Source organism: Zonotrichia albicollis, chromosome 2, assembly GCF_047830755.1.
Source record: "Zonotrichia albicollis isolate bZonAlb1 chromosome 2, bZonAlb1.hap1, whole genome shotgun sequence".
In the NCBI taxonomy this organism is placed as follows: Eukaryota; Metazoa; Chordata; class Aves; order Passeriformes; family Passerellidae; genus Zonotrichia; species Zonotrichia albicollis.
In genome coordinates this window covers 27,252,878-27,275,600 of record NC_133820.1, presented here as the reverse complement: position 1 = coordinate 27,275,600, position 22,723 = coordinate 27,252,878, and the positions used below count along the sequence as shown (strand labels likewise).

At 38.9% G+C, this 22,723-nt stretch overlaps 1 protein-coding gene across 7 annotated transcripts in view; it reads right to left on the bottom strand.

The window, feature by feature from the left end:
- SH3KBP1 (SH3 domain containing kinase binding protein 1) overlaps nucleotides 1–22,723 on the bottom strand; it is a 212,590-nt gene that overhangs the window by 73,039 nt on the left and 116,828 nt on the right. For 6 of the 7 annotated variants that reach the window (XM_005484339.4, XM_074534637.1, XM_074534639.1 and 3 more), the window contains 2 exons: nucleotides 19,875–19,949; nucleotides 9,941–10,137 (listed from right to left, as the gene is read on the bottom strand). In XM_005484339.4, coding sequence (XP_005484396.2) covers nucleotides 9,941–10,137; nucleotides 19,875–19,949 — 272 coding nt within the window. The remainder of the gene's footprint in view (nucleotides 1–9,940; nucleotides 10,138–19,874; nucleotides 19,950–22,723) is intronic. The other variant, XM_005484341.4, reaches the window with a different exon arrangement.

The following is a 22,723-nucleotide window of genomic DNA, read 5'->3' as shown; positions in this document are numbered from 1 at the left end:
GAGCCAGCACCAAATGTCTCATCCAAGCATTAAAACTACCAGGTATTTAGGAAGCCATCAGTCTTCAAACAACAGATAAAAAATATCTTCATCAGCATTATGCAACTCACCAGAGAAATCTGTGCTATCTGAAATAACATTCACAGAAATAGGTAGGTAAACCATGCAATGCAAAGGTTTTGGTTTAACATCTTGGATGAAAGAGGGAGTAGAAACAAAACCATGAACACTGAAACATCACTCCCAGTAAAACTCTGGATAGCTTGGAGTGCACATTTTGCTTTTTGCATTGTACTCCACAGTTAAATCTGTTCTACTAAGAGGTAAGTTTAGACTCTAAAACTGTTGTAAATTCATATTTTGACATTTGAAAAAAAAATTTGAAATTGTGGGCAGGGAGGGGACTGGAGAGGCTTTTTTCCTTCCAACATGCTTGATGTGTTGGACAGGAGAGAAACCTATATACCTTAACTTGCATGCATTAGATCGTCAGTATTTCTGTAAAATTTGGACTCCTGGCATTTGATGCTGTCAGGCTGTCAGTTTCAAACCATTAATGAACTAAAAATCTGCCTTGCTAAAAGGTTAATGGTGAGAAAGTGAACAGAAGAGTTTAGATTAGATAGATGCTGCTGAAACAATTGGAGCGAGACATATTAGAACCACTGATGAATAAAAGCACTTAAGTAAATGAAATAAAAGGCAAGCACAGAATGAAGCCCACACAGCATGCTCCCAGCTGCCTGATCTCAAAGCTCTGGAAGCGTGCACATCACAATGAGCACGATGAACAAGCTCATTTTCTTCTTTCCTCAAGCTGCAGATTTGTAATGCTAGAAGGTGCTTTTGTATCAAAAGTAATTTTTTAAGCAGAAAGCCTTCTTTCTTCCCTGGTTTATTTTTCATTGTCCTTTTTTACCTTCCTTCACATAAATGTAAAGGAAATATGTCCCCTTGCTCTCTTTGTAATGAATTTTACAATTTGCAGGTTGCCATTCACAATTAATTTCTATTTCTTCTAGGAAAAATACTGTAGTCAGTCTGCAGTGAGTGAATGAAATTCCTTCCTACTCTCCCAAGAGAACCATGCCTGTCTAGATTGCAGCTGGTAACTTGCATGATCCAGACTGCACCATCCAGCCTAAAAACATGGTTAGAAAACCTCCCTCTTTTACAACAATTATTGAACCTTACAACTGCCACATGAATCTCCACTTCCTTTTGCAGCAGTAAGGGAAGCAGTGCAGCTACTTCCATCTCTGAGAAGAATAAAAAAATCTATGAAAACATTAAGCAGGGAAGGTCTCTTCTTTAATATAATCCTCTTCAAAGTGGCAACAATATTTCTTAGCTCTTTTGTGAAAGTTATGATGTTGTCAACAAACCGACAAGTAGCTGTTCAATGACATTTTTCAAATTCAATTATAATAAACAATAAAACAAACTCATATTGTCATGCAGATTATCCCAGATTTTGTGCTGAAAACAAATATTTATTCCATTTTGGAATAATACTTCTTTTCTCCTCAGATTAGTTTTAATTTTTTTTCGATTTGGGGTTTTCCCCTTCACTTTGCATCACTTAAATCAGAAGTTACTGAGGAAGAATAGGGCGATATTTTTATTTTTAACACTTACAGGGAAGACTGCAGAGCAACAAGTGACTCAAAACACAAATGGAAAATGACCTTCACCATGTGTTTCAGCTTTTCTTTCCAGCAGGTGCTTTAGGCACCGAGGCTGCTGCGAGGGAAGCGTCAGCTGCGCAGGTGGAGGGCTCTGCTCTTTGTGTGGCCGTGCGTGGCAAGGAGCCACCAGCAGTCCCTGCCTGGCCCCTGGGCACTGCTGCAGCAGGACCTCCCCTCTCTCCCTCTCCTTGGCTTCTATCGGGAAGCTTTCATAAAGCCCTTAGCCAACTAAATGTAATAATATGAGCTCACATCTCCAGTATTTAAGGACTATTTTAGAAACACAGAATGCCAAAAATCTCCTATAGAAACACACACAAAGCATTAAAAAGGCTTTTTAGAGACTGGTCTACAGATTTTTTATCTTACCAAGTGCCTGGCTCATCCATGATCCTTTCACACTACTTTCCTCCTTCCTCTTTTCTATATTTAAGGCAGAAAACAAGACACATGGCACATTTTAGGAGAAAAGGCAACTCAAAAAACTTGTTCCTTCATTTCCGCACACAGCTTACAGACTTTTGCTGTGAAAAGCCAAAGTTGAGGGAAATTTATACTAAGATACTAAGAGCTCCCAAAGTTTCTGCGAATAATTAACAGTTTATTTGGTATCTCTCCATTCAACTTTCTATAAAATTTTACAAGCAACAGTTGATTCTAGTTCCTTTTTTTCTTGGAGAGAAAAAAGGATAATTTCCATGTAGGTTTTATTACCACGGTATAATTTTCTAAAACATTCATTCATATCCATTTTCCTCACTTGGACAAACGGCACCTCACACAGAAGAGGAATTAGTGAAGCTCTTCCTCTTTTTTCTGACAAGAAGTACAGTTTTGTTGGTGTCTTTAGGAAGGAAAAAACACAGGGTGGGGGGTGGTGAATTTTCACTTACTAAGCAAACATTTGAAAGAGCAACACATCCTAAAGACTTTAAAACTTGTCTTGCTTAACTCTAAACTTGCATTATTCTTTAGGGTAAGAAAATTGAAACCACATCATATAGAAATAGAAAACACGTGTGCAAGTTTAATGGCCAAACAGGCAGAAAGGAAAAAATGCAAGCTAAATAGAGCCAGGAGAGAATATGGTTTTCACACAAAAGTAACCCCCTGTTCTAATATGGACCTCCACAGCAGGAATGGATTTCAGGATCCCCAGCACTCTTTTTCCTTCTTTTATTTTACCTAGCCAGCATCTCCAAAGTGTGCAGAAGAGCCAGAGAGCCATGCACATGAAACCTGTGCTATGCAGAGTATATTTTACGATACACTTTTAAACAGCCACAGAAAGAAAACCCCAGCTAATTGTAAAATAAATACCTCCTCTCCCATTGTGAAGCCAAGCTGCCTCTCAGCAGCCGGAGGTGTCCAAGAGGAGCCCTGGAGTCCTGGCCCTGCCCTGCATGAGCTCAGCCCAGCGGAGCCAGCCCTGACACTGACTCACGGCCCGGGCCATCCCCAGGAAACAAAAGTTCCACTTGTTTGTTGCACAGGAAACCTGCACCTTTTCCTACCCCTGCTCACTCACAGCAAGACGTTTCCTCTCCTTTCCAGCTTAGACTTTCCTGGCTTCTTGAGACCACCAGCTAAGGAAAGCAAGGATGTGAGTGACCATTTACAGAACTTTTGTGAACAGCCCAGGCAGTAAATTTCGCAAATAACTCTATTGGCAAATGAGCTTATGACAAATTCCAAATGTATTGGTCTTCCTGTTGGGGGTGGGAAGAAAGGTTGAAATTTCATGGAACTTATGTCTTTGTTTTGTGTTTTGTTTTTAAAGAAAAATGTTCAAGAAACTGAAATATCATTAACATGATGCACTGTTCCATTAAAATCTTATAAATTCTTAATGTTGCCTCCCTAAAAACATTCAACTTTAAAATGTTTGAATAAGGTCAAGGGAGGGAAAGACACAAATGATTTGGAAAAAATTAAAGATTTATATTTAAGCAAGCCACAAGATACTATACACTCTCATTTCCCTTTGACGATTAAAAAATAATCCTCAACTAGGAAAAATATAAAGAAAGAAAACATTTCAGAAAAATTCCACAAACTAGTAAAGCTAAATAGACAACAAAAGATGAGGGCATAGATTTCACTTTAAAGGTTATATTCAGTTTGGTTTACATTCATCAACCTTTTTATTTATGTAATTTTCAAAGTGGTGTAAGTAAATTTCAAGGCAGGTAATTTTTTTTTTGTATAACTATTTCTTCAATTTTCAAAGGTAATGTGTTTAAAGATTATCAGAAGTTATTTCATTATAATTGCTTTATAATCTTGTCAAAGTTATTAAATGCAACAAGTCAGATATAGTAATTAAAAATCAGAAATACCACTCAACAAAATCCAAATGGAGCAAGAAAGAAAAATACATTTTACTGAGAAACACCAGGATGGTTTATAAAAATGTTATCCCTAAAGTCTTCCTTACACTAATTAAAATCTTTTCAGATCAATGTATATAAATTTATTTTGCTTAGGTAGATTTTATTGTTATTAATGAACATATCATATTGATTCAGGAACCAGTCCTCTTAAACTCATCAGACAGTAACTAAGCTAGCTGGCATGTCAGTACTGTCACCTTCTGAAGCATTTTCTGTGTACTGTTGAAACACAAGACAAAAGTTCCTAGAAATTCAGTTTACAGCTCCATCAAGTATCTGTGGAACTCAGGAAATCAGCTTTATTGTAAGCTACGTAAGCAAAGCATTTTGGGGTTTTTAGCAATTCTTCTTTTAGGATGCCATTGGGGTAAAAGGCCTGGTAATGGTACAACTGAAATTCAGAGATTTACAGTGACTTGCAAGCTAATGATCACCAGATGGATCCAGAGCAACTTAAAACATATAGATTTTTATTGCCATCCTATTATGAAATAAAATTGCATTAGCCTAAACATACACATCCTGTTTTTTTGACTGGAGCATCCTAAGATTTCCTAATCAAAACCATGACTGAAATAACAGAGTTTTCCTTCCCACAGAGCACTCCTCCAGGAGAACTCAGTCTGGCAGAAGCCCAGGGCTGTGCCCCAGCAGGACAGATCAGACCTTCCACGTTGCTTTCAGGAATAGCTTGTACTATCAATATTTCTTACACTACTCTGCTTCTATTTTAAGATGTTCCTCGAGCAGCCTGAGTCAGAAACAGCTGAAAATACTTTCATGCATATGTTTGGTGTGTTTCTTTCAAATTTTTCCTGAATAAAGTCCAACTGTATACATGTAAAGTCTTGTGGCATGTACAACTGACTTGCAATTATTTAGAGTCAAACAGCTGCTTTAATTAAAAAAAAAAAAAAAGCCTAATAAAACCTCACAGGCAGCACAAACCAGTGTGTGAGTAACACAGTAACACACATCCTTTGTGTGTTCCACACCTTTCTGGCAATCCTTTGCCAAAAACAGCAGTGCAGGCTGATGTGTAAGCTGAACCATGTCATCGATACCTGCGCAACTCTGTTCAGACAGCTTGAACATTTTAGAAACCAAAGTGGCAGAACATGAAAGCACAGAAAGGAAGGAAGCATACAGGAGATCAGGAGTCACCCTTCACTCACATTGCACAGTTCAGTGACTCAGCAGAGAGTCACTGCCAGCTGAAGATAGCGAATTTGTACCTCTCTTTAAACCTAATCTTGCATTTCCCATTCTATTCCCTTAGTACTAGGTCCTGCTTTGAGTATGCCTCCCTAAAATAGGACAAGCTGCTATTCAACTCTCCCCTGTCAACCTTAATTCCCCTACCCCTCCTTCTTATTCCTCCAGAATAGGGTAGTAAATAATTTAAACTATTTATTTATAATGTCCAGGCTGCCTCATGAATATCAGCCACCATTTGCAAACCTGTACTATTTTTTCACATAATGAAAGAAAAGCACGAATCCTGTTTCCATAAGGAATGGGAAGTTATACCAGCAAAGAAGAGGGACCCTGCTGCAGGCAGTTCTGCTCTCAGGACAGCTGCAGAAGGGGTCAGGGTCCTTCTTCCCCTGCAGCTTTCCTCACAAGATGGCACCAGAATAAATGCTCAGGACAGGGATGCCAGACTGTAGCAGACAGAAGCTTCAAAGCAGAACATGAATGTGGCTTGAACAGATGAGTGCCTCCTCTGTTCCTACACGGAATCTGACAAACTGCTGATGCTGCCACGTCTGCCGCTGCCACTGCTGGTGGCTGTCTCTGAAGAAAGGGATGCCAGAAACCTGTGCTTTCAAGTGCAAAGTGCTGCACACACACTTGCTGCTCCCACTGTGTGCTCTCTGCCTCAGCAGGTGTTTTCCATAGTGTTGCTAGTCAGTACCAGGTGGTTTTGCTTGCATCCGTTTTTAATCTCAGGATTTTGAGCACTGACTCCAACATTTCTGTTAGGGCAGAAGCACTTCCAAAGGCATGGGAGAGGCAAAGCAAGTGGCTGTGGGCTGCAGAAACACGTGGCACACACAGCCAGGGCTGGCCATGCACCATGGTGCATTCTCAGCTGGCTCAGAAACACAGGATTCTCCAACTTGTGTCTCTCAAAGACTTCTCTATGAATGACAACTGAAAATTAAGGGTAAAAATGTTTTCTGCAAGCAGGCAGGCAGGCAGGAACTGTCAGAACAGGTGTGCAAAGACAGACTCTCAGCACAGTTTCTGGGTTCCCTGCTTGCTGGCTCAAAATAGAAACTCAGACCTTGCAGGCATTCAGTCGCAGAGTTTACAAATTTTTATCTTATTACAAAGGACAGGTAGATTTAATAATTGACAAGAGCTTCTAGCCCTTCTAGCCCTTGTGTCTACTTCCATTAGTTCTTCTCCATTTCTCCTATCCAAAACATACTGAATATATAAAAAAATAAAAACTTCTGTAGGAATTTAGTGCTTTGCAGTAAGGATCCCTAAAATCCACTTAACTAGATCTTACAAGTTGCTGACTCTAGAGCCATGAAAGCTTCCCTCTTTATATTAAATCATTACAGAGTCTGCAATACTCCCTGGGTTGATGGCTGAGTATATAATTTACACTAAGTTGTGGCAAACAGTACTGTGATCTCATCAAAGGATGTTCATGAAATCTAGCTCTAATCTAATCCATCATGGCTATCCAACAATAAAAGTTTTCCTGAAGAAAGTTACAAATACATCTCAAGTGGAAAATGTAAAAAATACTCTCAGTACTCTCTTCTGAAGAAAGGACAGTTTTCAGAAAGATAAAAATAGCTTTTTAAGACATTTTATATTAATCTATCATGGTCTTTAGCATTTCCAAGCTGAAGCCTCAACTCACAAATCAAACCAATACAGTTAACTCAGACTAAGAAATGTATTGGTTGAATTAATTTTCCCGTACTTGTAGAGGTTTATTCTTAGATACAGGAGAGGAAAAACTGACAGCTTGTTAGAACAATGGAAGCACATACAGATTATATTGGAAGGAAGTCCAGCCTAGCAACAGAAGCTTTAGATAAGCTACTACAAAATGAAAAAGGAAAAAAGAGAAGTAAGCATAAGCACCTGTTTAAATGTGTTTAAGCTGAGGTGAAATATGTGAGACAGGCATTTCTATTTGACCATAAATATTGTGCTACTTCAAGAGTGTTACCCTGAATTTTCTCAGGACACACAGCCTGTCTGTCTGCATAACATATTTCTTCTAAAAACTCATCTGTTGGTGAGTTTGACTGTTACTGCACATGACCATGACTTCAGTCATGTCCACTACTGTAAATCAGTTCAGTTACATTTATCAGTAATGGAAATTTGTCAGAGCCAAGCCTCAGGCATCTGATTCTGCTTACACACTGCCAGTGGTCAACTTGTCAGCACCAACAGGCAATGAAATGGACTACAAAGCATAATAAGTATTTGATTCTTCTACTTTAAAAGAGCAGAGCTCTGATAGTGCTGCTCAAACAAATCTCCCACAACTGCATCATTAACTTCCCTAGGATCATCTGCCTCTGTGATTTTAGAACAAATAACAGCTAAGCAATGAATTCTACACACCAATAAAACCAATGGGGTTTCACACAATTCCTCAGTATTGCTTTTTATTGAGAGTTTATTGATCACCTTAGAAGGCAAGGGTGATTTTACCCCACACTGTTGCCATTGAGCAAACACTTGAAGCACATTAAACTGCCTGGTGATTTACAGGAGACCCTAATGGCATCTGCTTCTGCTCAGATGGCAGCAAACCTTTCTGCCTTTGTGCTCCTGCCAATATTTGTGTAAAAGCCTTTTTAACACCCCAGTAATTCTGTGTGAAATATGATCTAAGCTTATGATTCATAAAATTGAAAACATATTAGAACACAAAGTGATAACACCAACAAAATAAGACCCTGCTGATTCTTCTGTAAATGGGACTGACATTTTACATGAGAAATATCATGTTATAAATAATCCCACATTATAAAATCCTCATAGTAGCCTACTGATGCTTTTTAAAAAACAACTGTTATTAGGAAATATTTTAAATCAAAAAAGTTAAAATTATCATTACATCAATAATGTTTCATCAATAACTGTATAAGGAAGAAGCAACAGAAAGAGTTTTAGGGTCTCCAGACTTCAGAAAGCTTTAAAAAAAATTTTAAAGGGGGAATAGAAGAAAGCATTTTTACTCCTTCTTCAGAAGTTTACAAATTATTGAAAAACTAAGGGTACTTGCAAATGATAAATACACATAACAGGGCAAAGATCCTGTTAAATCTACATTGCTTGAGAAAAATATGCACGATTTGGAATTCTTCATGCATTGCTACACTTTGAACCAGTATGCAGAGCTTTCAGGCTGAATTGGACCTTGCTAATGATGGCCAATTTAATTCAGGATTCTCTTACACTCAGCATTAAATGGTAAAGAACATGGTAATGACAAGGGAGGAATTTCTTGCAGCAGGGAAATAAGTGTTTAGGGAGGTTGATGGTCTGCAGTCCTGACAGATATCCTCTCTCTGCCTCATGTTTTGATGCTGGCAGCAGGCAAAATCACAGTGCTGAAGCCTCTGAATGGCACCTCTCAAAGGTTAACCTAATCCTAGACAGGAAAAAAGCATCAACAGGAAAGAAGTGTTGCCTTTAGTTATCTACACATTGCAAACACAAGTGATGGATTGTCTTTACAAAATGAAGCCATTATTTTCTACTAACTATGGCAATTTTAGGAGAATCTGAAGACATAGGAAGGAAGACCTGTGTTACAAGTTTCCTGAAAATTGCATATCCCATTTTTGGCTGGGTAAAAAACATGTTAGTTGTTTTTGCAAAACAAAGGTAAGACTTCACATAATTATAAAGAGGAGTAAGACTTTCCTTCAAGGAATGAGGGACACTTCATAAGGACTTTTCAACTACTTCAAATGAAAAGAGATGCTTCTGCAAAGCCCTACATGTGAGTTAGGAAGTCCACCCAGAAACAGAAGGCAAATATGCTTTGAAGTCAGCAATGGTCAAGCAGTAATCAAGTCTAGGTTATCCTTTATTTAGATTATTCCCTACCTTCTTTATACTAAGGGAAAAATGGTCACCTGCAAAATATTAATCAAATGTCCCTCAGGGTAATTTAGTTCAAAAGTTTCCATCTCTCTCTGCAGGACTCCTCTTCTCCTGTACTACTGTAACTCAGGGTGGATGTGGGAGTAGGTCCTGTGCTATAAATCAGATCACTGAAATTATCTAGGTTGAAAAAATCTTGCCAAAAAAGGCCAAAAAAGGTAATTGTTGTAGTGCCTGTTTCTACAGACAAGTGGACAAGCATGAATCAAAAGGTGAGAAGTTGCCACACCAGGTAATAAGAGCCCAGGAGCTTCCTAAAATCACCACTAGAGGTGATTGGGGGTGAAATAAAATGTATCATGTAACTATGCCTATAGCAGAACTTGAGGCTGTGGAAGCCTCCTAATACTTCTCAGCACATCAGTAACTCTATGCAAATCTGAGTCTTCATTTAAAGGAAGGATTTCACAGATTTTTCTTTTGGTCGTGATTTCATTGGAAACCATGGACTTCTTTGTTTGTTTCCCTAAAGAACATACTTGGGAGGAATTAATTTTATTTTTTTTTAATTTTGTCATGCAGCTAATCTCACTGGAATCAATTTTCTGGTCTGAGGCAAAAAGAAGAAAAAGCAGAACCTTGTCTACAGAAAGATTAGGAAATGATGGCCATAGAGCTTCAGGTTTTGGCCAGTGACAGATTTTAAAACTCTAAGATGAAAACTTCTTTAAATCCAAGAGACAATTAAGGGAGAACACATACCTTATCTACTGGGAGGAAGTCGTTTTCAACTTCTATTGACCTTGGTCGTAGCTTTATGGGTTTGTCTTTGAAGATATCTCCAAAGCCAACACCTTTGACCTTTTTGGGTTGGATTGTCGTGCCTCCATTGGCTCCTTCTGATTTTGTACTGCAAGAGTCACCACCATCACTCTCAGAGCCTGTAGCATCTTTTAGGCCTGTGGAAAGGAGGGATGAAAGGTGTGAAACTCACTCTTTTAAGATCAGATTGTGAGTGGAAAATATCCCTCCCAGCATCCTCTAGAGGAAAATGAAACCACAAGAAACAGGTAGAGAAGATGCTCTCTGTGCCGTGCACTCATTTTGGCTTTGAAAAATGACTTTATTTCATCACATTGGTGTACTGGTTAGAAATTACACCAATCCACAAAATCACAAAACATGCATACTCCAGCATCAAAACTTCACAAATGAGGATGGTGATTCCTTGAGTACCAAGAAAATCCTCATTCCTCAGGCAAAACCTCTTTGGAAGAGACCTCAATAAAAGAAAGAGTTAAATTCAGCTGTAAGGCTCCTATTGTATAAAGCCACATAAAGCTAACAAGCAGTCTGATCAGGCATGCTGTACCTTAAATCTGTGTGACTCAAGCCAGTTATGCAATTAGTATCTAAAGCCATATTACCTAACTGGGAAATATAAAGCTGAAAGCTGTACAAACAAATTAGCAATCAAATAAGCTGTATAATATGTTCCCTGCTGAAAATTAAACCTCTCTGCAGCATAGACAGCCTCATAAGAAAAGCACCCATGCACACTCTCCTCTAGGAATACAACAGATCAAAATTGACATTCTGATTTGCATTACTTCTTTCAGTGAAGAGGAAAATTTACCTGCATTTATCTGAAAATATCTGCTGCTCAAATAACAGAGGCCACAGATGCAATAAGGTGATGTTTCAGCCACTTTACAGAAGGGTGCATCAGGTCAAACAGCCACAGGCAGCAAAAGAGACCCACTGAAGAGACCACTGAAATCTGCCTCTCTACATGAACTGTTTCAAGGAAAACCACAGCAATTGCTGCTGCTACAGCATGAATTCTACCTAACAATAAGAAGCTCAAATCCTCACATTTCCCTAACAAGCACTCATGATGTCACAGATGTGGATCTTGCAAGTCAAAGAAGAATTTCAAAAAAGCTTTTCTTCCTAATTACTTTTATATCAAGGCAAACAAAGAGATTGCAATTGATTTTCATCATGAAAGGCTGACAGTACAGGTGAACCACAGAAACCAAGTCCTGAGGCCTCCAGGTACATCTGCATGATCCAGCACATGAGAGGCTCATCTGTTAAATGGGTTTCAAACCAGGGTCCTGCTAGGAAATGAATTCATGTCAGATCAGGACTTTCAGCCAAAACCGGAAAGCCATGATTTGCTGCCCTGACATTTTCTGTACCTTTAACATGAAAGCAGTATAAAAGCAGAATTAGAGAAAGTTCCCAATTAGAAACAAATAGAAAGACTACAGACTAAACAAAACACTTTGGCCCTCTAGCCTCCTGAGTGGCTGCAGCAGCTATTGCAGAACATCAGTAACATTTCTATTTAATCAGGTATTCAGTTCAATTAACACTGAACAAGCTATTTGCTCCATAAGCTGAGCAGGATTGCAATTTAAATGAATATTAAATAATTATATTACAATACTCTTCTTAAATATGCAAAAGTCTTGATTTCTTTATGTTTTATTTTTCCAAGATGGGCCTGAAAGAAAACCTCAAATCTGGTTAGTTATCATATTTATTATGGTAGCATGCCTACCATCAGAAAAGTAAATTCTGTGCACTACTTCTCTTCCAGACCTCAGGAAATTATTAACCAGAGAATTTAAGCATTGACTGTGATGCTGCTTGGAGCTCTGGAGGGCAGGAGAGGAGTGGTTATCTGCAGCAGAGCCACTGCACAGTGTTTCCAGCAGAGGCACTCGGAGATGCAAGGGTAAATTAAGGGTAAATTAAGCCAGACAGGTACAAATCTCCTTGGGCAGTGTGGCAAAGTCACTGCCCCTTTCTTGCTCCCTCCCCTTGCTCTGACCTGGGCAGTAAGTGAGGAAGCTGCAAGTTCTGCCCGCTGGGCCTTCTCCAGCTTTGCAAATGATCAATAACTGGGGCTCTGGCTGAGACAGAAGCTAGAACCAACTTTATTTATCACTTCTAACTGCAAAGACAATGGTCAGCAATTGACTATGCTGAGTATAAAATCTCCACAACTCAAAAAACTCAAATTGTAGTGATTGTTGTCTTTTAGCTGAACAAAATCTCTTTATATGGAAAATTACCCTCTGGCAAAGGTTTCTACTGTCATCCTTGCCAAAATTTCAAACTATTCTGTGATGGAGGGAAAAAGCAGTGAAGACACCTCCCTCCAGAAGTAAATGATAAGAATCCACTGCCACTCCCTGAAATGAACAGAAAAGCTATCTTTAAAACAGGTTATTAAAATAGGTTCTCTGCATCCCTCATTGTGGAAGAAGATCTGAACTTTGGTCAATGGATGGAATTAAAATATGAAAGTAATTGTGAGAATTACTCAACAGGTCTCACATGGACTTCAGATCTTTGAAGTTCACATGAAAGAAAGACCAGAAACATCAAGGGGATCTAATAAGAATAAAGCTTTTGTTTGTTTCTGGGTCATCACTTGTTTCTCATTACAGCATTTTCAGCTTTTATGACCATTCTTCTGTGATGGATGAGACACCATGCTTTGTATCAGAACCTCACCTCAGGCCCACAACAGATTTCCTGAGCATCACCCATCTGTGGTTGATGATAATCCAAGTGTGATTTGTTCTCTATACTGCCACAGAGCTGTCTCAGCATACAGTCCTCAAAATGAAAGCAACATAGGAAATAACAGCATTGCTTCTTTTTCTTTTTTGTCTTTCTTTTTTTTTTTTTTTTATGAGGACAGAATGGACTGAAGCTTGGCCTGACCAAAGTAAATTGCATTTGTGTGATCAGATACAAAGCTCCTTCAAAGTTAAAAAGAGTTCTTCCAGACCAACTGGGAAAATGACCTAATTTATTATTTTTGACTGACCCAAACTGAGAAGTTCTCTGTACTTCACTAAATAAATCAGTAAGAATAAAAGCCCTGCTTGTGCTCTTACCACAACATGATGGGGTCTAGAGACAAAGAGGACAAAAGAGAAGAACTGTATGCAGTGGAAACTATAGAACAAATCAGATAAATTGAGGATCTGCAGTAACATTTAGAAAGAATAATGCATTGCTTGGGTACAGAACAGTCCTGTAGAAAATAATCTAACATGCTCTTACTATTAAAGGCATGCTCAGGAGACTCTCTCTTACCTTCCTGTCCAGGTACATGAGATACACTCTTCTGGTTTGGACAGATAAAATCTTGGAAGCAAGGATTTGGACACTACCCATCCTTGCCTGATAAACTCTCTCCATTGCGTCTCTAATACATATATGTGTGTGTGTAAAACATACATGTGTGTGTACATATGTGTATCAGTATGTATCTATCAGCAATTCTCTTGATGCACCTGCAACCTGGCTCAGGTGATCTTTCCTCTTAAAACCAGAAAAATGTTGCTCTTTTGTTTGTGTTTTAGGTGGTTTTGGGGTTCTTTGTGTATTTTTTCATTCAGCTTTTCATGGAATTTTTTGCCACTATGCAAATAGCTTAGCTGTGTGGCAGAACACAGCTGGCTGGATAATTTCTCCTAAAGATAAATGTAGCCCATGGACACAGCTGGGATCTAGGCAGGAACCTGAGTGACACAGACTGTCAGATTATGAAATTTTCTTCATGAAGAGCTACAGCTGTCAGGGAGGTCAGGCTGCTAAGTGAACACTAAAAGCAGGAGAGAATTTCAGTGGTCACAGTCCCCTCTGTGCTGCCCATCACACCCATGCAGCCTGGGACAGCTGTGCTCTACCGCAGACATGGAGTTGAGCACAAGGTGAGGCGGCAGCTCAGCAAACTGCTCTCCTCAGAAACACTGAGAACATCTTGCTCTTCTTGTCAGCCCATTAAGTCTTTCAAATAAAGCCAGTATAGGATAAAAGCTACAGCAGTCAGGCCTCTCACTATTTTTGCTGGTTTTTCTCTTTAAACAGAACTTCTCTTGAATCTGTCAGCTCGCTGTCAGTATTTGGAGAGCTGACAAGGTAAGAACATAACATCAATAAGGTGCTCACTAACATGCTTACTATCACATCAGTCTTAATAACAGGAAAGTTTTTTAGAACTTTAATATTTCTCAGGCCATATTTCTCAAGTCTTTTGGTAGTGTCACTTCAAATTTCTGGATCTATAAGCAAAACTGTTATTCTTGGACCTTGATTTATTGTTGCTGAATCATCTGTAGCACCACAAGGCAGAGCTCAAATCTAAGCACTGGTTGCATTTTTCTAGTAAGTTCCTTGAAGTCTGAACAAGGGCACCATCATCAGCAAGGAGTTAAAATTCCCAGGTGCTGACTGTTCCCAGCTTTTGGATGGAATAAGATATGGGTCTATAGCTTTTTAAAAACACTCAGAATTTTGATTTCTTATTGATTCATTCTCCTTAAAAATGCAAACTCATTTAGTATTCATGAAGATTAAATTTTCTCAAAACTGTCTGGAGGAATTTTGCACTTCACACATTTTTCCTCTATGGGTATATAAATGAGATTCGCTTCCTCAAGACATTTCAAATACACCACACTCCTGCTATAGCAGTTACAGGTCTTTTGAGAGCAACATTCTGAAATGTACCAAAACAGATTAGCTCAAACAGGGATTAAAAAGAGACCACAACATCAGACTTAATTCAGAAACAGCCTCTCAGAGCTGTGCTGGCATCAAACCAGGATTCTAAATCAGAAAGATAGTTAGGGATGATAAAGGGCTGTGTAACTAAAGCTGTTAAAACAAAAATAAACAGCTGTGGTAAAATTAACTCCATTCAAAGCAGGAAACAAATTATTTCTAAATAGCTTAAAATGGCAGGGGAGAAAAGGAAATACATTCTAAGGTTACAGAGATTTCTATTTTGAGCTATTACTTGGCAATTTAATTTTTGTTCTTTATTCTGGATTGCTCTCTCTGCTGACAATTTATGGCCCTGGGCCACTGACACAGTAAAGGCCAGTGGTGTTCTGGCGCTCTCAGCACTTCTCAGCTTTGCTAAGCAAAGGCAGCTGTTCAGAGACACACACCTGAGACAATGCAAAGGATCTCCTGATCTGGTGTGGCAGCCAGAGAGAAACACTGCCAACTGTGTTTAATAGAACAAAGACATTTCTAAATGAAGCTTATTGGGTTTTTCTAGTTTTATGGAAGGGAAGGAAAGCAAGGGGAAATATGCCTTTTCCTTCTATTTAGAGAATGACAGCATGGAACGCCCGGGTGACCAGTCTGAATGACAAAGGTGGTGAAATTATACATGGTAATTGCAGTAGATGAGACAGGAACTGTCCTTCTTCCTTTTCCTCACATACTGGTGAACACAGAACAAATACCCACATCCTATGAGGTATTACTCTTGAGCTTGCTTTCTATCAAAATCCTGTATTTTGTTGAAGCCATCCCCAACAACATTCCAGTGTCATAAAAAAATCAAAACCAGAAAATTAAATTTGATTCTAAATACTACTGCAAAAGAAAGACATGTTGATTCTGCTTATTTTAAGATTAATAAATTCATTCTTTCAAACACAAATTAATGCTTCTTTACCAAGAGTGATTATACTTATACAAATAACTGAGGCAGACTAGCTCAGTTCTAGCTCAATATTAGTAATTATTCTCAGTCATTCCTTGAAAAAATGTAACTATGTTAGCTAAATATTTTGTCACTTGCTTACAACGTTCATTTTCCTTTGCATAACAGTTCTTGCCACATAAGAAATGGCCCAAGATTTCTATGCTTGCACAAGTGGCCATGCAAGGGGAAGGGGAGCAGTGCCTGCCCCATGTAGCAGCATGCATTGAGGGTGATGCAGCACAAGCATCTTCTGCAGCACAAGCACAGAGCCATCAGTACAGAAATTGGTGGCTTCCCCACCTCCCCAGCCACTTCCCCAAGAGCAAACAGGAACAATCATTCTTTTAGGAGCTCTGAAACTGTAGACAACCATTGTCCTCTTCATTTGGGGGCTGCTTTTGTCACCACCCTCACCAAGTACAGGCACGTTATCACACATGGAAGGAGAGATAAGCAGCCACAGGCAGCAGGGTTCTTCACCTGCCACTCACCAAGCAGGTCTTTTGTGAAACTCATGGAAAACCCAATCAACAGAAGGATTTCACATTTCACCCAGTCAACGTAAGTTTTCCACACACGGCCCCCAGTCCCGTGTCATCTGTACATTTGTTCTCCAGCAAACAGGATGCTAATTTTTAATCATGCAAATTTCCCTCCCCCAATTTTATAATTTTTCTCAATGTTATTTTCATTGCAGCACCTGTGTATTTGATACAAGCTCTTTATTGCAAGAAAGTTGTAACAAGGTGAGGAGAAATACAAAGTTGTAACTGTCCTCTCTTCAGAACTGTTAAAATCCACATTTTGCTCATTCATTGAACTTTGCTCACATTCTAACACTCCTAAATGGGGTTTAGAATATCATAAATATATCAGCCATATTGATTTCTTGGAACTCTGACCAGCCATAATTCCTCAAGAATTAAGGGGAGGGAGACAAAAAAAAAAAGGTAAAAAAAAGTGGTGGAACATTGGAAAACACAAAACACAATTGAGGTTACTCACGAATGTTTCTGTTTCAACGATCCTGATCTTCTTCCATTATATCTAATAGCTATTACTGACAGCATTGTGGATCCACATATAAGGAAAGAGAGGCAAATATTTGTCAAATCAAGCATTTTATCTGCACTGTTCCTCAGTTATTGCATCTTTGAAGAGAAAGAAAGCGAAGCAAGAAAGAGAAACTAAATCAGTAAAAATTAAAAAATTAGAAATCCAAGAAGCGTTGTTCATGGAGGTGCAAGAAAGTTGCAGGATGAGAGAAAAGAGGGCTGTGATCAACAAAATGACAAGTTTTTTGTTGCTCTGTGTCTCTCTTCACCCAGCATATGCAGCAGCAAAGATTTTCTGACAGCAGGTTGATGAGCAGAATGCCAAAGGAGCTGGAATTGTTGCTGAGCAGAGCCTGGCACACCTCATGACCAAGAAAGCCATGTCAGCATATAAAGGCAAGGCTGGATGTTTCTGCAGGAGATAACCTTGCATATTTCAGTGGAAGGTACCTCTAGAAGCAGCGACCAATTCAACAGCTATTACAGGCCTTGGTTAAGTAGGAAAATGCCTTTTAAACGCAGCAGTTGGAAAACGGCTTTCAAAATAAAAGTATTTAGCACTGAGCATGTGTTTGTGAAGTAAAAGCTTTAAGCTTAATTGCAAAGTTGAGCAACACTTCATGCAATGTGATACAGGTGAATCCAAGCATTGCCTAGGCATAACTAATCTAAAGTTATGAACTGACTCCAGCTTAATTTACACAGAAATCAGCAAGCTGAAATTAGAGCAGATATGAGTTGTTTTAACCAGACATTCCTAAATGAAATCAATTCTGTGGAATGTCTCCAAATGGTTTTCACTGGAGACATAAGCTCATGGATATTTGCCTAAAAATATGGACCATAGAGGAGACATGAAATGGAAGGAGCTGGCTGCACCACCATCAGCTTGTTCAGGAAGAGCATGATGAGTAAGTTTGCAGGGAGTGAGCTGTAAACAGATGGAGCAGGGAGAGTCAGAGACCCTCCTTTTTGTCTGTTAGTTTAGGCAAGAGCATCTCTGATAGTGACAACATTGAAACCCTTGTTTTGTTTAAGACTTCCCCATTTGACCTGATTTTGTGTATTACCAATTCCTCAGTCCCAGTTCCAACTCAAAAAGCAAGAAACGGGCCATAAGTGTAGCTGGATATCTGGCCTTCTGAGATGCAGCTTTATGGAGAAAGTAACACACCTCTGCAGCATGAAAAAATATCCAAATCTCAATCAAATGCCAAGGGAGGTAGAATTGAACCTCCAGGTAAGCCAAGTCTAGGTAGTAAAAACAGATATATTTTATCAGCCTTAAAAGCAAAGTTTAGATGGGTGTTTGCCCAGAGCAATGTGAGACAATCTACTGTGGGTTAAGCTGTCTTCTTGCAGCTGGTTATCAAGCTTTCCTCCAGACACCCATCCAGTCCTGTACTCTGAAATCAGTTTGATGCAATTTCCTCTCTTTGACATGGCACAACAATGGGCCAGTATGATTAACAAGAAGAACTAAATGCAGAGCTCTGGCACAAAAGGTGACTGAATTCTTCCTGGCTTCAGTTCTGCTTACTTTAAATGACTTGAGAAGAGGGGAAGGATGATTTGGGCTGGGCATGGAGAGCAGGCTTTTGGAAAACTTGGAAAGTAATGTTAGGGCAGCACTGCCCAGTAAGATTGTGAAATTAAAGGCTCCAAGCAGACCTTGAATCTGATTTGAAGCTTCATCTTTACGTCCGAAGTCAAGCATACTGGAAATGAACTTCATAAATCCTTATCATGCTTATCAGATGGGTGGATTAGAGGACATGAGGGTCTAAGAACTCTGCAAGAAGCATGAAACTTGAGTGGTTGATAAGCAGTCATGGAGATATAAGGTGAGAAGCAGCACAAAAATTTGAAGACCATCAGCCCCATGGTCTGCTCCAGCCAGAGCAAGGGCTTGGTTGGAGCTTGCAAAGAGCTGCAAAATGAATTCTGGTAGACAGGGAGATAATTTTCCACAAGGAAATACTCAGAGCTGCACACATTGACATAGATTTTTGATCAAAAAAAGGATCTGATTTGTTAAGAAAAGCAAAAAAAAGGTGTAAGGGCAAATATCAGAATAGAATAATGTCTTCAACTGCTTTCATCCTTTGCTGTCAACATGCATAAGACAGAAGTCCCCAGAGGTAGAAGACCAAACACTCCCACCCACTAAGGAGGAGGAAGGGCAGCACAGCATGGATCCTCTCAAGAGAAAGCTCTCTGGGACAAAAGCAGATGCCAAAGCTAGCACAACATCCTGTTCACTGGAAGACAGAACTGAACACTTTGCACTTAGGCACACCAAATGTGAATCTTCCAGCTAGATTTCTCTATGAGGAAACAGGTGGAAGGACAGATTTCTGTCTTCCTTGCTTCCTCCGTCTTGCATCTGATATAACCATTCTCTCTTTTTCTGTATTACCAGGGCAGTAAAAGAACATGAAAACAGGATGTGCCCTTCTTTTAAAAAGCAGAAGCCAAAAACCTGAACATGAAATGAAAAGAGCTTTATATCTTTTACTCTCCTTGGCAGAAAGAATGTATCAGCCAGAATGCTGTGAGTAATAACTGTCAAAGACAGAATGCCAAATGAAGAGCATGCAGTAAAAATAAATTTTAAAATCACCAAAAAAAGAAAATTTCAAACAAATCAAAATCCAAAATGTCCTTTAAGAAAAGCAAAGCATACTTTATGAGTTCAACAATCACAATGGAAACTTTACTTTTAGAACATATTGACTTTCAATTCAAAGATTAGTAGTGATTATCAACAGTCTTCTTGTTTCAGGGGGCGAAAGTGATGGGACTAAATGTTCTTAGATTCCAACCATAGCTGAGACCAAAACAAACAATGTAATTCACAATTTACTGTGGGCTTATACACAGACATTGTATGGACACAGAACACACACATGCACAGGAGGAACAGGTGCATTCTCATTGCATTAAGGCTGGGCAGTTCATCAGCAGCAAACTGACTTTAGCTTACAGACAGATAAATGCACGAGGAGTAGCCATAAGTGGGTAGCAGTGGCACAATTTACAAGTGTAGCTAAATCAAACAAGGTCAGAGGACTGAAGCTATTGCTGGATGATTTTGGAGCACACTCACTGTTATAACGTCTGTAGCTGTCAATCTTTGCCGGTGCCACTCTGTACAGAATTGTCCCTTCAAAGGCAGATTTTCCTGACAGCAGGCAAGAGAAGGAAAGACAAAAAAAAAGGAGAAGGGACAGGGTGGGGGTAAAGAGATCGAATGATGGTAAAAAGAAGGGAAAGGAAGAGGTTTTAATCTGTATTTTCAGTCACTGACATTTCAAAGCCTCATTAGCAAAATGACGAGAACATTAACAAACATATCTGATTGTACATGAAGTTAAAATATTCTTACTGCATGTATGTCAGATAACAGAATCTCATGATTTTGCTAAAGCTGTTATTTACAATGTCCAACAGAATGCATTCTTCTTAGGTTTGGTCTGTTGTCCATCAAGTTATGAGACTTGCAAATAAAATTATTTGTCTGGTTTTTGCAGCCTTGCACAGGGAATGCTGAAAAAATATTATTACTGCAATGATGTACTCACAGTGGCTCAACATTCCTGCTGCAGATGTAGCGCACTTGAACATGCACAGCTGACATCCAAACAGGGCAATGAAATACATCTCTTTAATGTACCAGGATCCTGTGAGCATCAGAAATACTGCATCTTTCCAAGATCACTTATTGGAAATATTTTAGACATGGGAACTGGTCTTAAACTGTGCTTAGTAGGAAGGATAGGACAGTAAAACCTGAATAAATCATTTTTTCAGCTACAAGCTTCATCAGGTGTGACTTGGCATTGACATTAACAGAAGCAAAAATCTAAAATTAAGAGGAAAACCAGTAAAACTACAAAAAGCAAATCCCACTTCTCATCTAAGATATTTAAGATAACATTTTTATTACAAAATCCTTTTTTTTTTTCATTGCTAGTGAGATAGCTCATGCTCTGACATTTAGGACATGAAATTCAAGTGAAGGTAAAGGCATGAGCAGCTGAAGTGTTTTGTGTGTCAGGTTAAAAAACCCAAGCAAGACCAAGAATATACCAATGCCAGCATGTTCCAAATCCCCCCTAGATATACCATCACAAAAATTCATGTCTTTGGTAAAATTTTATAGCAAAATACACAGTATATGTGAATGGTCACAACACAGAATCACACCCAGTTTGGTACCAAAAATGTGTGGGGTTTTTTTTCTCCTGTATATCATTCTGTTGGACTTTCAGACGATACAAAACTATACATATTTACATATTATATTAAGCTAATTCTTAGTTTTGTTGCTGCTGTTTAATTAATAACAGAATGTTTCCATTGCCTAGTGTAATGTTTTATGTAATGAGGAAATAAAAATGCTAGAAATCCATCTTTACACTTTCTTTTTACAGGATACCATTAAAAGAGTGCTATTAAAACAGTCAAACATCAACCCACTGCTAAGGGAAACATAAGTTAAGCTTCATGACACTGTGGAGAGCCAGAGAGACAGTAATGGAAAACCAAAGTTTTAAGAACTCAAAACAGAGGAGGTTGCCTGACTGAAGCATCAGCTGATGAGTCTATCATCAGTTCTGCCTCCAGCAGCCAGGACTTTTCAGGGGTCATCACTAACAGGTTCCAAAAATAGCTGATAGATACCATGAGGCCCAGCTGTACCAGGAAATGCACATCAGAGACAGCAAGGTACAAAAGGCCACCTTTCAATGCTGTCATGACACTGCTGTGAACATACTAAATGCTTTTTGAAATAACCTCCTCAATGTGAAATTGTGATTATCTCAAACAGAATTTTTTTTTACTACATGTCAACTTTTTGCTTCTCAACAGGCTGTATTGACAAGAAGTGGTATATTGAAAATAGTCTCAAAATAAATACTGTATCTCTGAGAAATATGGGAAATAATCTTATAATCCAAATATCTAATATAGTAATAAATTGATAAAGCATACTACCTGTTAATGCTGTAACAGCTGGCCCAAGAAAAGCAATAGTTTCATTTAAGAGCATGCTTTAAAGAGCAAGGAATTACTGTTTACTCTAATATCCTGTCTGTACTTACACTGCAAAATGCCTTTGAAGAGAAGAAATTTGGCAATCATCTTACAGCTGGGACAAATACTTTAAAATCAAAGAAACATCCCTCCAGATATTTTGATCTTGCAAGTCTTGCTTTCCAGCCTGCTGAGCACACACCATGGAAAGGAGGCACAGGTTCCCAACCCTTTCCAAATAAGGTTCAATTAAGTCCCACAGTCAGGATTCAGAAACATTTGGCACTTCTAAAACTAGCCCCAGGCATTTTCAAAAAAGGAAATTTCTGCTCTGAACAAGCTTCTGAGGTTCGTCTATGGCAGAGCATGAAAAGAAACCAGGATAATTTCTTCTGGCTGTTTACTCTGATCTGCCATAAAATTTACATGGACACAACAAAACCAATAAAATCAGACTTTTTTTCTGTCCATTGGGGCTGGTGTAGATGGTAATAGAAGGACAGAGAAATATGGGGGTTTATTGACTTTATTCCTAAAAAGCCAAGTTATGTAATTTTTCTCTTCTGTATTTCTTTTTCTTTGAGTTCACCAAAATTACATTTGCCCTTCAAAAATTCTCTTTATAGATGGTCAGTAAAATGTGATTTAAAAATCAAGTTTAATTTAATTTAACCAAGACATTAAATTTAATTGTTAACTTTAAAACATTCATGGGTTTGCACAGTGCCAGTTCTTCACATATCCTGTGCTATTTTCCCAGGTCTCACAGTAAATCTGCCAAGTATTACCTTATCCATTTTACAAGCTGGGCTGAACAGTTCAAGGCTGCTGCTCAAGATTGCAGAGCCAGACCCCAGCCCTGTCTGGGCTCCTCTGAAAGCTTAGCAGAACCTCAGTGGCTGCCCAGGGTCTGAGCTC